The following is a 17,821-nucleotide window of genomic DNA, read 5'->3' on the forward strand; positions in this document are numbered from 1 at the left end:
CCCTGTTTTAATTAATTGGGCTATTTTTTTTACTTCTTTGTGAAATTGAGGGTATTTTCTAATTTCAAGACTTCTTCAGCTAGGTGTATATCTGAATGTGAATTATGTAGGTTTGGACATGTTAAAGTTGGGATCCACAAAAGCTAGAAAAGCAGGTTTTATTATTACATGAAGCCTGAGTTCCATTTGAGAGTCACCTGATTATAAGCTCAGAAATCAAACTTTGATCCTCTGCAACAGTAGCAAGTGCTCTAAGCCTGTGAGCAATTTCTTTCAAACTTTAGGTCATTTGTTTTAAGGATATGAAAGCATGTTTACTGTGGGCAAATCTTAGGAGAGTTCACTGGTCCCAAGGAATAAGACCAGGTAACTGGACACGCAGACAAAAAACAGGTTGTAGGGGAAGAGAGAAAGAAGGAGCCTGAGAGAGGTTTCTTGTTCTTTATTGTTCTTTTGTTTTCTTGTGTACCTTAGGGCAGCATAAATGTCCACATGGGTCCCACCTTAGCTGATAACTTTATTAATCTTCCAAAGAGTATGAAATGTGATATTCCTGGAATAAATATGTTTATTTTGGCTTCTCTCCAGAGGGCATTTGTTGAGTCCTTAAATTTATATCCATTATTCAATGTAGACAATAGAAATGATATGTGAAGAGAGAACTTATGATCTATGTGTTTAATAAATACAATGTATAATAAATTATATTATTGATAGTTCACTATACAGTAAGTAATATAATGACTAGTCTGATGGAGAGTTTTTCTTTTTTATTTACAACTCAAGAATTAGAATAAGATTCTTTTGTAAAGTAAATGCTTTATATAGTAGAGGGACCTGCATATTATTGGATACCTTAACATACACATTGGGTACTACATAGAGTTTGGGAGTCCATAGGAATAATGCTCTACAGACATGTGACTGTAGTATAGAGCATATAGAGGTTCCCAGTAGTAATTTCATGTGGGCATGACAAAACGATCAAGAGTAGAAACCCAGACTAGAAAGCCTATGTACTTTGCCATGGGTTGTCTTCTTCCCTTGAGGCATCTCTGAGGGGTGCAAGGTGTCTTGTGGTTTGAATGTGCTGTATTTTCATCTTCTGTGATCCATTTAATCCTACGTCATTGGAGGTGTGTCTGTTGCTACTTTAGTTTAAAGGTTTAGTGCATTTAACTGATCAGAGACAAAAGTGGGTTGCAAATGTAGCCAAGGAAAAGGACAAGGAAAGAAGTATTGAGAAAACTTTTATTTTATACATGCCAATTCCACACTGAAGTTTGCTGCACTCATGTAATACAAGTGACTTTACATTCTGGAACCATTTAACCCAAGCCTGTTTTTTACTGAAACACAGAAGTTCTACTTCACAATTTACTGCAAGCAACAACAAAGCCTGGGCCCATTGTGATAGACACAGCGCTCACCACATGTATAACAGATTTCTGTAGCAAAGGAGATGTTCTTGGGCTGCCTTATTGCCCTGTGTGTATCCATGAGCTCATGACAAAGTTGGGAAAATCTTTCTACAGAAACTTGAGAGGAGTCATCATAGCACTCCTGAGGGGCAGGGTATTGTTCCACGTTCACCTTGCTCCAGTTGGCTGTGTGCTGCAACAGGTCCTTCAGAATGGGCATGGAGAATTTGTTGCTGTAGAACTTGACTGTGGTGAGCTGAGAGCAATGTCTGAGGGCAGGTAGGAGGGCATAAAGCTGAGAGTTCTTCATCCTACACCACTGCAAATCCAGAGTCTCAAGAGTGTCTGCCACTTTCTCTAGGAGAACTCTCAGAGGCATAACATCCAAATCATGTAAAACCACTCCTCTCAAATCCAGATGTTTTAGGTGAAAGAGGCTCAGACAGCAGGAGAAGGAATCCAAGTCGTTCTGTGAAATTACACAGCAAGTAACTGAGAGAGTTTCCAAAGGAGTCATCAGGCACCTAGGGATAGAGCAGGGGGTTAGTTCTGGCTAATGGTGTTGAAGAGGATGGGATGGAATCTACAGAGTGGTAGAAGGAATCAGGTGCCCCACGGTCAGTTTGACTAAATGATCAAGGACATCATTTGTGATGCTTCCTGTTGGAAATTGCTCTGTCAGGCCCACCCCACAGTTCATGTAGTGACTTCACTCTCAAACTGAAAACCAGATCAGCTCATAAGTCCACAAAGCATACAGAAGAACTTCCATCCCAAGAAAGCATCTTGATCAATATTTTCTGTGTGTTCACTGAATCTGGATTCTTTCATTCCTTCTGAATTCATCCTTGCTCTCATTAGCAGCCCAAGCTGTACCCTCTGTCCCAAGCACTCAGTGCTACTTGGGCTCTCAATGTTTTATCCATGGGAATTGGGGGAAGATAGAAAGTTGTTCTCTCAAATCTGAGCATATAGCTCAGGTTTACCATATGCTCCTGGCTATGATACCTGGAAGAATTTCAACCCATTCTTACTAGCCATCTTAACTCCAAGTCAATTCTTTAATTTATGAGTGCTCATTTGAAACATGGATTTCACTTGTAAAATTTACCTGGTGCCACTCAGTATACATGAAAATAGGACATAAATACTGAGTCTTATGTGTACCTGAATATTTGTTCCTAGTGTCTGCTGGCATAATACACCAATAATGCTTAAGATAAGAGAGACAGATTTGCTTTGGTAGCTGAACTACCTCTTCACTCTTACTTACCCTAGGACTTGATTCATATGATCTCTAAGAAAATGGGTGCAGAACATGCAGAGATGCTGGAGACAATTGAATTTTGAAAACTGAGATATAAACTTCTTGATACACTTGGCTTCTCTGTCCCTTGTTTCATTTCTATTAGACAAGGTCACCTTGTGGAAGGGTTCCAGGAAGACTTTGCGAAGATTTCTCATCTGTCCAAAGTAGGGAGCAAAATGTTCCAGCTCTAACAGGGTCCATTCAGTATGCAGTTCTAATTCTGTGATATGCTGTGGATCAAAAACATTCAAGATCTCTCTGATAACACAGACTGGCAAATCCCAGATCTTCATCTTTGTACAGCAGAAATATAGGGAGCCCATTCTTTCTTGGGCCCACTTTAAGAAGCATGCTTGTTGTTCTTCGAGGCAGGAAAAGATGGACAGTTCAGTTATGACTTTCACACGTTGCCGCCTCAGTGCATATCTAGGAAAGACCTTCACTACTTGCTTTTCCTCCAAGTTCTCTGCTGAACAGCTGCAGTCCTCTGCTCCAGTCCATGTGTTCCAGAAGGCATGCTTCACATTTCTCAGATCAAGGACCTGTAGTTTTATCCTCCTGTTGATGAAATATATGAATGTCATGAGACTCTGAATCAGCTTTTACTACATATATCTAAACTCATCTCTCCCCTATTAAGATGTATGTTGTTTAAGCACCTGATATTCAAACTGTACTCAGGCATGCTCCAGATCATTTCCCAGACTTGTGTGCACTTGATTACTTTTCTTTCACTAAGGTAAACCTTATTTTTAATTAATTTGTGGTAATGCTAGGTATAGGCTCATTCTACTGTGAGGCTACATTTACTCTAGCCCATATTCAATTATAATCCATATTCAACTATCCTTAGGACAAATAAATTGCTTTCAAGAACCATGTATCACTGCATGATGATACAATAAAAAAATGCTGATCCACTTCCACCTTGACAATCTCTACTGTGTAGTCCATGTGCTCTCTTATACTGTACTTAGTTATTCCTTACCTGGGGTGAAACTTTCTTGTCAGTCGCATGTCTACTCCATCTAGCACAGCCTGCAAGGTTTCTGCATTAGGTGTCTTCATCAATGCCCCCACAGGGAGACAGGGGAAAGGCCAAGCTGCCACCATTTCCTTCACGAGGTTGATGTGTCTGCCCTCGAATGCCTCCTTGAACAGTGCTGGGAAGAGCACAATAGGCAGCTCCCCCACACAGGACATGGCCACAGCCTCATTTCTCAGCAGAGTTTGCCTTGCCAGCTTCTGGAGTGTGGGTGGGGTCTGAAAACTCATCTTCTGAGGTCTCCAGTCAGAAAGCTCCTGGGGAAGGAGTCAGAAAAGAATGCACTTTCAAGAAAAAAGTTTATAAAACTTCCTTACAATCACAACAGAGTGATGAAGCTTCTGAGTTATTGCTCTGGCAATGGTAGAGACATCATTTTACCTCTTTATCCTAAACTGGTCATGTAAAGACAGACTCCCACACTGGCAACATGTTCAATCACTCAAATGGGTAAATAATTTTCCAGTCAAAATGTTTTAAGTGTGACACTTCCTTTTTAAAAATGGAAGAGAGATAGAAAAATGGGGGAGACATCCAGGACCCAATGTGTATGACAGTAGTTTAAATAACAAACAGGGGGAAGATCAAACCTCAAAAGACCACCACTGGTGGATAGGCAAGGCTCCCAGTTGAATGATAGTGCAAGTAACCCATCTGAAAATGTTTAACCTAGAATTATTCCTGTCTAAAGGAAAAACAAGGATTAAAATTGGAGTAGAGACTGAAGAAAAGGCCATCCAGAGACCACCTACCTTGGGGTCCATCCCATTAAAGGACATCTAACCCTGACACTATTCCTGATGTCAAGATGTGCTTACAGACAGCCTGGCTTGGCTGTCATCTGAGAGGCTCTGTCAGTACTTATCTCAGATAATTGCAGTCAGTCACAGGCAACCAATTTGACTGAACTTGGGGATCTCCATGGGAGAGATAGGGAAGAACTGAAGGAGTTGAATCAGCTTGCAACCCCATAAGAACAGCAGCAATATCAACTAACTAGGCTACGCAGAGCTCCAACAGAATAACCACCAACCAAAAACTATGGGTGGATTCATGTTCCAGATAAATTTGTATCAAACTTTGCCTTATCTGGCATCAATGGGAGGGGAGGTGCTTGTTCCTGTGGAGGCTTGTTGCCCTAGGGAAGGGGGATGTTAAAGGGGTGAGTGAGAAGTCAGTGGGTGGATGGGGAAGCACCTTTTAGAGTCAAAGAGGAGGGAGATTGGGAGGGGAATTGTGGATGGGAGACCAAGAAGTGGGATATCTTCTGTAATGTAAATCAATAAAATCATCAAAAAAAAAAAAAACAGAAAGAAGGAAAAAGGAAAAATCAAACAAACAACAGAGTAAAAGTGAAACAAACAAGTAAGCAAACAAACAATAAAAGAAACAAAAAAACCCCCTCCTGTTATGGATCAAAATTGAATTCCAACTAAGAAGGATGACAACAATGGGCTCTTAAAATTTAAAATTCCTTGTTCCCAAAAGCAGACCATATCAAAAAACAAAGCAATGTTAAAAGGATGAATGGCAAAGCCTAAGGTAAGACATTTGAGTAACTCGCAAGTATATTTCTAGGTATTGTGAGTTAAAGAAGATCAGAGACACATGGTATCCACGTCTCCAGTATGAGCCAGCGTCTCACAAAAACAAACACAACAAGCATTTGTGAGAATGGAAATATGAGGGACTATGCTAGATACTTAGCCCTGAGAAGGCTGCTGAGTCAGGAGGATTTTGAGATCCAGCCTACCCAGTGCCACATGGCCATTTCTCGGAGGACTTGAATAACATAGAAATACTTCTTTTCAGAAATCAACAACAATAATGAAATCAACAGGCTAAAATAGATGTTTGAGATGAAGCTAAACTTTGATTTGGAATTAAATCCAAGGTCTTCGATGGATTCATCTGAAGAAACAAAAATTAAAACGTGTTCTCATATCTTGGAGTCTATAGGTCTACATGGAACTGCATGACGCAAGGGAAACCAATTACATACCAGTTCTGGGCACTGCACAGTGGTCTCTCCGTCCCAGGGATACCAGGCAGCTATCCAGGCTCCAGGTCTCTGAATAGTTTCTCTGGCTCCACTGAAGCCTTTATATACCTCTCTGCCTGTCCCTCCCTGTTGCAGCCACGCCTCTAAACCTAAACTGGAATTGCATTAGTTGGTTAAGCTCCACCCTTTGGTTTCTATACATAACTTCCAACCGCTTCATTGATTGAATCAGAACTCTGTGTGAGAATACCTCCACACAACCCTGCCCCTCAAACATTTCACTTGTTGATTAACAACACATCACTTAATATTTAGATTTTTTGATTTGCTTACTTATTACATAGTTTTGAGTTTTGTATGATGAGACTGGGTCTTGATCTTAAGCTAAGGTTGTTTTAGATATTTAAGTTCTAGCAATCATCCTGCCTCAGCATACTTCTTCCTGCTAGGATTACTGGTGTGAATCACTGTACTTGGGAGAATTTTATTCATATGACAAAAAAAGTCTGATTTTGAGTCAATTCAGGGTTCAACCTGTTGCTGATAATAGAAATTAAATAATTCATAGACATTATTTTCACTGTATTTGAGACAAACAGTTTTTAAGAGTTAGAAATATATTCTGGAGATCCAGGACTGAATTGGATGTGTTTTCAATAATCCACAGCAGCATCTCCTCAAAGGGTAGAAGCATGGCGTGCTTCCATTAACATTTTCCTAGGGTAGTAGGTGTGGACTAAGTTGGTAGATTTCCCAATATACTGGGTGTCCCAGGTTATTGCTGACGTTAGTTGATCATACTGTCCCTGACTGTAGCTTGTCCCTCCTGTGGGCCTGTGAACCTGTGATCTTCTGAGTGAGAGCGCTCCTGGAGGAGCAGCTATTTGAGGTTTTGAGTCTCAAAGATGTGGGACAGTCCCAGCCCTGGGCACAGACGGAGACCGGAATAGTCCTGTACAAGGGTGCCTTGCAGCTCCTGAGCCCCAGGTACTCTTGCCTGTCTCTCCTTGGTCAGTCAATGGAGAGAAAGTGAGGTCCCACCTGTGGGCTCTCAGCTTAGGAGGGAGGGTACACCTGGCAGACCAGATCTCTGAAGATATATTTAGTATCCCAGGGCTCTGGAATAGCCCTAGCTCTGGGAAGAGATGGAGACACACAAAGACACATTCTTAAGGATTTCCCCTAACCCTAATTCCTGATTGGTGAAATAACTTGGCATAGATGTTTGTGGATTTCGGGCTTGAGAACCATATAGAATAGCAGAATAGTCTGGTTATCTTTAATGGTCCATTGGCCCTTTGCATGTTGCTTGCTCTCCCGTAATCTGGGGTGCCAATGACACTCAGCGTTTGTACACCTGTAATATCTCACTTTCAAGACTGAATATTTAGATTTTTCCCTTGTTCTTAACCCCCATACATAATATTTATTGATGGCTAGGTAAAATACTTCAAGTCTATAACACAGGGTAAACTCGAATTACATATTATCCTGTTTCTGACTCCTTGTATACTGTGAGCTTTAAACCTGTCTACCTTCCATTCTTGGCAGCACCGTCTCTAGACAATTTGTTGATCTGATCCTTTTGGGTTTTCTTCTTAAGGTTCATATAATAGGGGCTGAAGAGATGACTAACCAGTTATGAGCATTGGCTGTGCTTCCAGAGGACTTGCGTTCATTCCCAGCACAAAAGTGATGGCTCACAACTGTCTTATGATTCCAGATCCAGATAACCTAACACCTTCAGACAAACATACATGGAGGTAACACACTAATGCCTGTAAAATAAAAGATAATAAATCATATAGAAATTCAAAATCAGATTTACATAATATTTAAGCTATTAATCTTTGCGCCATGCAGTACTGTATATGTCTTATGGTCGTCAGTTGTTAGGTGTTACAGATATTTGGGAGCATCTTGTGAATGTGGGAAAATGACCTATGGTTCTCTGTAAAAGCAGTTAGTGCTCTTGACTGCTTAGTCATCTCCCCCTTCCCCTGCTTTGTGTCTTTTATTTATTGACAATAGGTTTTTTACATAATGGTATATTCTGATTATGTCTTTTCCACCCCCAACCTCTCTGGGATCCACTCCAACTTCTCTTCCATCTCAATCCACACCCTTTCTTTCTCTCCTAAAAAAACAAACAGATAGTTAAACAATACCAAAAATGGAGCCAGGTGTGGTGGAGCACACCTTTAATCCTAGTACTTAGCAGGAAGAGGCAGGTTGATAGATCTCTATGAGCTGGTCTGGCCTGATCTACAAAGTGATTTCCAGGACAGCCAGAGGTACTTAGAGAAATCATTTCTCAACAAGAAAATAATCAAACAAACAAAGAAATGAAAATCAAACGAACAAATAAAGGATCATATGAAAATAGAACGAAAAGAAACATGTTGAATATGACAAAATAAAGAGATAGAGGACAAGAAGTTTGTCTCCAGAGAGCCAAATAAGCCTATTAAAAATGGGGTACTGAGCTAAACATAACATTCTCAGCTGAGGAATATCGAATGGCCAAAAAGCACCTAAAGAAATGTTCAACATCCTTAGTCATCAGGGAAATGCAAATCAAATTAACCTTGAGATTTCACCTCACACCAGTCAGAATGGCTGAAATAAAATCTCAGGCAACAGCAGATGCTGGTGAGGATGTGGAGAAAGAGAAATGATCCTCCATTGTTGGTGGGACTACAAACTGGTTCAACGATCCTGGAAATCAGTCTGGGGGTTCCTCAGAAAATTGGATATTCCACTACCTGAGGACCCTGCTCTACTACTCCTGGGCATATACCCAAAAGATGCTACAATATTCAACAAAGACACATACTCCACTATGTTCATGGCAGCCTGATTTGTAATAGCCAGAAGCTGGAAGGAACCCAGACACCCTTCAACCAAAGAATGGATTCAAAAAATGTGGTACATCTACACAATGGAGTACTACTCAACTATCAAAAATGATGACTTAATGAAATTCATAGGCAGATGGATGGAACTAGAAAATATCATCCTGAGTGAGGTAATCCAATCACAGGATAACACACTTGGTATGCACTCATTGATAAGTGGATATTAGCCCATATGCTCGAATTACCCAAGATACAATCCACAGACCACAGGAAGCTCAAAAAGAAGGATGACAAAAATGTGGATGCTCCCACTCCTTCTTACAAGAGGGAACAAAAATACCCATAGGAGCAGATATGGAGGCAAAGTTTAGAGCAGAGACTGAAGGAATGGCCATTCAGAGCCTGCCCCACATGTGGCCCATATACATACAGCCACCAAAACTAGATAAGATTGATGAAGCTAAAAAGTTGCATACTAAAGGGAACGGATATAGATCTCCCCTGAGAGTCACTTCCAGCGGATTTCAAATACAGAGGTGAATGCTAGTAGCAAACCTCTGAATTGAGAACAGGACCCCTCTGGGGGAAATAGAGGAAGAATTGAAAGAGCTGAAGGGGCTTGCAACCCCATAAAAACAACAATGACCACCATCCAGAGCACTCGGAGAATAAACCACTACCAAAAGACTATACATGGACTGACCCAGGACCCCAACTGCATATGTAGCAGAGAATAGACTTATTCGGACAACAGTGGAAGAGGAAACCCATGCTCCTGCCAAGGTTGGACCTGCAGGGAGGGGAATATCTGGGGAGGGGTTGGCTATAAGGATGGGGAGGAACACTCCTATGGGGGAGAGGGAGGGAATGGGGTTTATGGCCAGGAAACTGGGAAAGGAAATACTATTTGAACTGTAAATAAAGGAATATATCTGATAAAAAAGAAAAAGAAGGAAAAAGAGATAGAGGAGAAATCCAAAGAAGAGTGATGAGGAATAAATATCGATGCAGAACAGTTTCACAAGCACACAAGAATCCAGTAAAAACACCAAATTGGTAGCCAAAATATAAGCAAAGAAACTGAAGGGGATAAGGACTCTATAGAAAGTCCAGCAGAGTCAATTAACTGGGTCCTTTGGGGATCTCAGAGAATCAATCACCAGACAAAAAATATACATTGGTTGGACATAGGCCTCCCCACACAGATGTAGGACACATGCAGCTTGGCCCTCAAGTGGGTCCCCTAAGGATTGGAGTAGAGGCTACTTCAAAAGCTATTGGCTGTATATAGAATATGTTCTTATAGCTGGACTGCTTTGTCTGGCCACAGTGGGAAAGGATATGCATAACCTTGAAAATACTTGAAGTACCAAGGTATGGGGATACCAAAGGAGCTCCCATCCTATCAAGAGGAGTAGTAAAGGAGGTATGGGGAAGGAATGTGAGAGGGGAGCAGTGACTGGGTTGTAAGATGAATAAGTTAAAAATTTGATTAAATTAAAATGAATTAAATTAAAGAACAAAAACAATCCTCCCGAAAACAAAAGGCCTGGCAAACATTATGAGACATAGGAACTCCAAAGAGACCTCTGAGTTCACTTTGTATTGACATGTACTCTTGGGCATTAATCCTGCCTGTAAGAGTTAGTTTTGAACCCTTAGGGAGACTCCATTTGAGAGAACCAATTTTTCATTTGCAAATTCTTATCAATAGTTTCTCTGTTTGGGATGGGAGTTTGTGTCCACTTTCTTTTCTCAACAATGGCACCCCATGTGGTATAGACCTACATGGGCCCTGAGAAAGCTATCTCAGTTTCTCTGAGTTCATATGTGTATTAGTTCTCCTGTGTTTAAGAAGGCCTGGCTTCCTTGGTGTCTGCAGTCCCCTCTTCTCTAAACTTCTTTCTTTGTTCTCTTCTACGGGATTCCCTGAGACTTAAGGTGATGATTTGAGGGAGATGCACATTTGAGTTGGAATGTTCCAAGAACTTTGTCTCTGTCTCTCTGTCACTCTGTCTCTGTCTCTGTCCCTGTGTGTGTGTGTGTGTGTGTGTGTGTGTGTGTGTGTGTGTGTGTATGTGTGTGTATGCATATGAGCATTTTGCTTACTAAGTCAAGGAAAGGGCACAGGATCCCAGAACACTGAAGATACAAGTGGTTTTAAGCCACCACCACTTCCTTACCTTTCTAGTAACAAATGTTTCCCTTCCACACACATAAATACCATCTGCCAATTCTACTCTGCTCCTGTAGCACTGTTTTGATTTGTAAATGTAAAACTGGTTTCACAGTTCAGTCAAGCTTTGCCTTTTTTCTGTGGTGTCCAGGTACTTCTGTTGGTAGCTGTGTTTTCTGTCTAATCTTTGAAGAAAGGGCCTGTGGCCTTTGCCTGCCATTTGCTTCCATGTAAGACCTTCATTCCTTCTGCAGTTGTGTTTTCAGGACTGACATCAATACTTAACAATACAATCCTCTACTGTTGGTGGGATTGTAAGCTGGTGCAGCCACTTTGGAAATCACTGTGGTGGTCTCTCAGAAAACTGGACATAGTAACTAACTGAGGACCCAGCTATATCACTCCTGGGCATACATCTAAAAGATGTTCCAACATATTACAAGGGCACATGCTCCACTATGTTCATAGCATCCTTATTGATAATAGCCAGAAACTGGAAATAACCCAGATTTCCTTCAACAGATGAATGGATACAGAAAATGTGGTACATTTACACAGCAGAGAATTACTCAGCTATTAAAAACAAGGACTAGATGAAATATTTAGGCAAATAGATGAAACTAGAAAAACCATTCTGAGTGAGGGAACCCAGTCACAACATAGCACTCGAACTGCAGACCCCCCGCAGTCCAGACACTACCTGGACTTGAAGGGAATTGGTCAACAGTTCTCTGCACCTAAATCCCGTGGGAGGGAGAGCTAAACCTTCAGAGGGGCAGAAACAACAGGGAAGCCAGAAGAGACTACACTCTGCCCATATTTCTGACTCCAGAGGAAAACACCTAACACCATTTGGGTCCCCGGTACACCTGGGAACTGGGAAAAGGCATGGCAGACCCTCCTGGTTGCCACCCTCACCAAGAGCTCAAAAGCAGCCCCCCACAAACATGACCCCCCACTCATCACCAGTGCTGCCCTGTGCCACCCATAAAAACAGTTTCTTAGCTAAGTACAAACATACACTTGTTCATTCACCATATAACACCACGTTTTCTGATTTGTTCTTTCATTTGCTTAAGGTTTTCTTAGTTTTCAATGTGTCTCAGGGACTGGTTCATGCTCTGAAGACAAGGTTGTGCTAGAAGTCTAAGGTCTAGCAATACTCATACCTCAGAATCCTTCTTATGCTGGGATTACTGTTGTGAATAACCATATCTGGCTGAATTTTATTCATGGGACCGGAGTCATCTCCACTTTGCTTCAGCTCGTGGTTTAATCTGTAGCCATTTAAAGACATAAAATAATTCAACGATATTCTTTTCCACTGGATTTGAAAGCAAACACTGCATCAGAGAAAGGAATGAGTACTGAAGCTCAAGGACTGAAGTGGATTCTCGGTCAATGAACTGCCGCTGCAGACACACAAAAGGTGGAACTGGACCATGGTTTGATTCCATTACTATCATAGCCAGAATGCTGTGTCTGTACTCACATGGTAGGAAGTCAAGCAGTATACTGGGAGTCCTGTCTCCAACTCTCTGGGCAGCATACATGATGGGGCATGCTGCTAAGCTGAAAATTGAAAGTTGGAAGTAGGAGGCTCTGTTAAAAGTCATGTTCAGCCAAATTGTAAGCTGAAGAATAGCATGAGCCTGACAAAACCTGCTTTGTAATGGGCAAAAAATAAAGAAAAATGTATGGTCTGAGGGAGATCCTGCCCTTGACACCCCAGGAAACAGAGATTTGAGGTAGGATCAGCCCAACAGACTTACTCAAGGAGAGGATATCTGGAGTGGGATATAGGCTATAGAGTTGCTTGACCCAGATCGAGAACCTGTCAATCCTCTATTCCCATCACCTATAGGGTTGCTTGAGTTAGTCTGTGACTCCAGTTCCACCAAAATTTGAAACACACTTCTGACCTTCTTTGGCACCAGGCATCGAAGGGATGTCCATTCATATTTGTAGGCAAAACACCCCTACACATAGAATAAATCTTTTTAAAACAGTTTATCTATGTTGGGAATGTTGGCACACAAATTTAATTCCTCCACTCAGGAGTCCAAGGTTGACTGATTCAGTGAACTCAGGGCTAGCCTTATCTAAACAATTAATACATAATCAGTAAAGCCTGTGGAGTGAGGATATGTCTTAAAATTAAACCAGAGCTGGACAAGAGGGCACTGAGGAGACAGAGGCAGGGGAATCATCCAGATCCAAGCCAAATCAGTCCACAGAGTGGCTTGCGAGATAGTAGGGCTCTTAAAAAGAGATACCTATTCTCAGAACAAGAAAACAAACAAAGACTTGAACAAGGTATGGTTTATGCAGTGGTTCCTGTACAGGCCTTAACCCTAGCTATAGAGAGGTAGAAACAGGTGGACCTGAAAGGTCAAGGTCAGCCTGGTGTACACTGTGAGTTCAGGAACAACCTTAGCTTTTACACAAACAAACACTGTATAAAACAAAACAAAACGAAAAACTACAACAAACAAACAAACAAACAAACAAAACCCCAAACAAACAGACAAAAAAAAACCCAAAATTCCCCAACGGACAAAGCAAACCAAATTTCTAAATAATAACCTTAAGAGATCATTACAGCTAGTGGGATCATTCAGACTAGAATTTCAATTGCTGCCATGCCAGAATTCACTAATGAGACCCACAGGTATACTGAGAGAAACCACATCAGGTTCTAGTTCTCCCTCTGCTACATGCAGGCTCCATTGCTGACACACCAAAACACAAATGAACTAAGATATTCATCATAGAAAGAACAGCAGCAGAGATGATCCAGGGTGGTGATGCAAGCTTCAAGGTACTGAGGAAGGAAGGCCCCAAAACTGAGTCTACCCTAGACTATACAATATAATTCTGTCTCATCCAAACAAATACCTACATTTGGAGCTGGGTGTTAAACAGGCAGCTCAGCCACGTGTCCTTGGACTTCATGAATGAAAATGGCTGCAGTACAGTGTCCAAGCTCCTTGGCTCAAGAGAATAAGGATTTCTTCCAAAGTGGTATGGATTTCTCCTGGAAAAATGAAAGAGAAATCAATAGTGGAAAGAAAGATTTTAGGATAAATTGGGACCAAGAGAAAGGAGTCTTTGATCTGGGATGGGCTCACTAGCAGGTAATTAAGGAGCTGAAGTATAGCTTTAACCTTGACAAGTTAACAGGCCCCACAGTTATTAATGGAAGACCCACAAGTACCTCTGGCCAGAGATAAAGACAGTGACTCTTTTTTTAGGAAGCTGGAAAAAAATCAAGCCTCAAAGGGCATGGAGGCCTTTTTCTAAATACCCAATGATGGAGAAAGGACTTTCTTCAAGTCCAGGCTTTGGGCTCAATGAGACAGGATAGACACCTGATGCAATTATATTCATAAAAGCTTTTCTCTAGAGCTTCTCTGTGATTGCCATGTGTCCCTCTGAGAAGCTTGCCCACGATGTCCTTGAGGAATTCCATGCAAGGGTGGAACACATTAGATTCAGCTGGTTGGCCAGCATTGTTTTACCAAGATTCAAGGACCCCTGTCCTGGTGACTTTGATCTTCTGTGCCATGATCTTCAGAATAGGAGGATGGAGGTCCTGTCAGGTTACTTGGGTTGTTTGTTTGTTTGTTTGTTTGTTTGTTTGTTTGTTTTGGGAGTTCTGTATTTGCTTGAGTGTGCCCTCTGGACTTGACTGAAACTGAAAACCTGTTGCTTAGTCCTTCTCTGTAGGTGACTGAAAAAACTTTCTAGCCCACTTGCTATTCTGGTGTTCTATAGATAAGGTCAATTTTGAATTCCATCTCCCAGAGATCCTCTTGCCTTGGCCTTCCTTTTCTGCTGGGAGGATTTCTATGTGAGCCAAGTCACCTGGCTCTGTTTTCATCATCTTTACCATCATTGTTCAGCAGAAAAGTCATCTGGAGCCCTTAGTGTACTATTGAAAATACATGCACAATACCATAAAATGGCATTATAAGAGGACACGAAAAATACCTTACACAATTATTTGTCTGGTCTGGAAGAAAGAGTTTAGCTTCATGCTCTCCCATCTTCTACTAAGGCAGCTTTCAGAAGGCTGAGGCAGGAGAATGACATGCATTCATTTTGGCAAGGATTTCTATGGCTGCTGAAATGCCTTATCTTTATGTTCAGACTCCATTTTAGAGAGTCTGATGTATGTGTGAACTCAGGTGAACTAATAACTGGTACGTTTTATAAATTTCAAACTTGCACCTCAACAAAACCAAATCTCTAGGCTAATCCAGCAACAAGACCAGCATTACCAGGTTATACCCTCAACCAGACCAGTATCTATAGGTTATTCCTCTAACAATCCTATATTCTTTAGTTACAAGCCCACACCTTGTCTAAGAACCAACAGTGAAGAAGGCAAGAGAAATTAAGCTTATGTTTGTCTCCCAGCAATGGCCAATTATGATAAAGGCCATAGTAGCTTTCCAATTAAGATGCTTGCACACTTACCTCTGCTTGCTGCTTATTATAAAGCCTTGCCATGATAGCAATTTGGGATCACCCACCACTGAAACTTTCCTATATGATGAAGGTGAGTTGGGAGGGTTGTGGAACTTGCTTTAATAGAGCAAAAAACCTGCTGTGAGTTGCATCAGATCAGATCATGTTGGTTTTGGGGGGAATCTCTAACATTTCCTTCCCACATCACTGTAACTCAGGTAATAAAGTCCTTGCTTGGAATTCACATAAGAGTAGATTATCTATCACTGCATGATATAGACAGATGGGGACATCAATTTCTTTCCAGAACATATGATTCTGAATACAGACTTAGAAATATGATGTCATATTTGGCTATAATATAATGTGTTTGGCAAACTTATTCTGCTCTAAAGTTTTCAAAACAACTTATATAGTATGTCAGGGAGAAACATGCCATCCATGGTTTATGAAATTTGAAGTGGGTTTTCAGAAATGAAATGGACAGATGCTCAGTGGTTCCTGGGTATCTTGAAATGCTCTAGGATTAGTTGGGGACTCTCATATTTACAGAACACCTAAATTCAATTGCACAACACATCCCACGCCTGAGTTCATTTTAAGCAAACATGATAGGCTAAACCTACATGAAATACTCCCTCGTTTTTGGTAGTCCAGAGCAGCATCTCCCTCAGGCCCTCCGTTCTCTCTTTATCTGTGGCTCCATTTAGAAATGGCCCCAAATGAAGGGTTCAGGCTGTTCTTGTATTAAAATATGGCTGAAGATGGTTTTCAATTGATCCTCCAGCTTTCATTCTTGCATTGTGAGATTACAGGTATGGCTATCTTCCAAACTGCATGGAATCCTGGAGAGAGCTTGCCCTGTATGCTGCATAGCTGTCTGCATATTGAGTACACACCCAGCACCCTGGGACTGTATTAATGGAATCAAGCTATGCTCCTGCCTCCATCTTTTAAATAGTTGATGCTGTAGTTTATTGGAAAAGTATTCAATTCAGTCCTTGTGCACCAGAACATATTCCTGACTATTAAACTGTGTGTTCCAATTCTAGTGATAATAATATTTACAAATTATTTTATGACTAGTATGAGCATCAGAGTAAACCCTGATCTTATGCAAAAAAGACTGACTTGGTCACAGGAATAGAATTCACTGGGGTATAGTGATCACAACATTAATTCAAGCAGGAAGAAAGATAGTGAGGCACAAGGATTGTTGTACTTAGAGTTCTAAAACAACGCTGGCTTCAAAACAGGACCCAGTCCAATACCAAATTTTAAACTAGGTAATAATTAAGGAAATGAAGGGGAAAAGCCACAAATTCCAAAATGTGTTGCTAATAAACATGTGAAATGTTTGAGGGGTAGTCTGGTGTGGAGGAATTCTCACAGAGAGCTCTGCTTGTCTGTTTCATTTTTTTAGTTGTTGTTTGTTTGTATTTGATTATTTTCTTTTTTCCTTTATGAATTATTTTATTGACTTACATTACAGAAGTTGTCCCCCTTCTTGGTCTCCCCTTGACTGTTCTCCTCCCCACCTCCCTCCACTTTGACTCTAAGGAGGTGATCTCCCATCCACCCACCCACTCCTCCCTCACCCCTCTAGCATCCCACTTCCCGGGGGCTATACACCTCCTCTGGACCAAGAGCCTCCCCTCCCATTGTTGCCATATATGGTAATTTTTGCTACATATTTATCTGGAACCATGAATCCACACATACTCTTTCATAGGTGGTTAGTCTTTTGGAGTTCTGAGTGGTTCAGTTAGGTAATACTGCTGTTATTCGTTAGGGGTTGTAAGCTGATTAAGCTCCTTCAGTTCTTCCCTATCTCTCCCATGGTGGTCCAAAGCTCAGCCAAATTGATGGCCTAAGAGTGTCCACAATTGTCTGAGACAGGTCTGGCACAGCCTCTCAGAGGATAGCCATGCCAGGCTATTGTCTGTAAGCACATGCATAAGCAATACTGTCATGATGTGATTTCTGTTGATGGGATGGATCCCAAGGTAGGTAGTCTCTGAATGGCCTTTCCTTCAGCCTCTACTGCATTTTTCTCCCTGCTTTTCCTTTAGAAAGGAAGAATTCTAGGATAAACATTTTGAGATGGATTAGTGGCCCCATCCGTCAACGGAGAATCATGCCTATCCACTGATGCTTGTCTATTCAGGTTCTATCTCCCCTCTGTTGAATATTTAGCTACTGCCATCCACATTGTGTCCTGGATGTCTCTCCCATTTTCCTATCTCTCTTTCATTCTTTCTTTTTCTTTAAAAATGGTCACACTTAACCCATTTGGAGCAGAAAATTATATACCCATTTGAATGATGGAAAATCTGCCATGTTGCCAGTGTGGGAGTCTGTCTTTACATGACCAGTTTAGGATTAAGAGGTAAAATGATATCTCTACCATTGGCAGAGCACAAACTCAGAAGCTTCGTGGTTGTTGTGATTGTGAGGAAATTTTAGGAACTTTGTCTTGAAGGTACAAACATTTCTGAATCCTTCACGAGGTGCTTTCTGACTGGAGACCTTAAAAG

At 41.3% G+C, this 17,821-nt stretch overlaps 1 protein-coding gene across 3 annotated transcripts; it reads right to left on the minus strand.

Annotated features, from left to right (window-relative positions):
* Window positions 1-1,377: 1,377 nt before the first annotated feature.
* On the minus strand, window positions 1,378-4,005 carry Pramef8l1 (PRAME family member 8 like 1). 3 transcript variants are annotated; one of them, NM_001109329.1, is made up of 3 exons: window positions 3,719-4,005; window positions 2,695-3,288; window positions 1,378-1,945 (listed from the first exon to the last, which is right to left on the minus strand). In NM_001109329.1, exons 1-3 carry the CDS (start codon window positions 4,003-4,005, stop codon window positions 1,378-1,380), a joined length of 1,449 nt encoding a protein of 482 aa, NP_001102799.1. The 3 variants fall into 3 exon arrangements, with proteins under 3 accessions (NP_001102799.1, XP_006250778.1, XP_063129572.1); XM_063273502.1 differs by having other exon boundaries at window positions 1,811-1,945; window positions 3,168-3,288; XM_006250716.1 differs by lacking the exon at window positions 2,695-3,288.
* Between the last annotated feature and the right edge of the window lie 13,816 nt (window positions 4,006-17,821).

This window comes from Rattus norvegicus, chromosome 14 (genome assembly GCF_036323735.1).
Source record: "Rattus norvegicus strain BN/NHsdMcwi chromosome 14, GRCr8, whole genome shotgun sequence".
Classification (NCBI taxonomy): domain Eukaryota; kingdom Metazoa; phylum Chordata; class Mammalia; order Rodentia; family Muridae; genus Rattus; species Rattus norvegicus.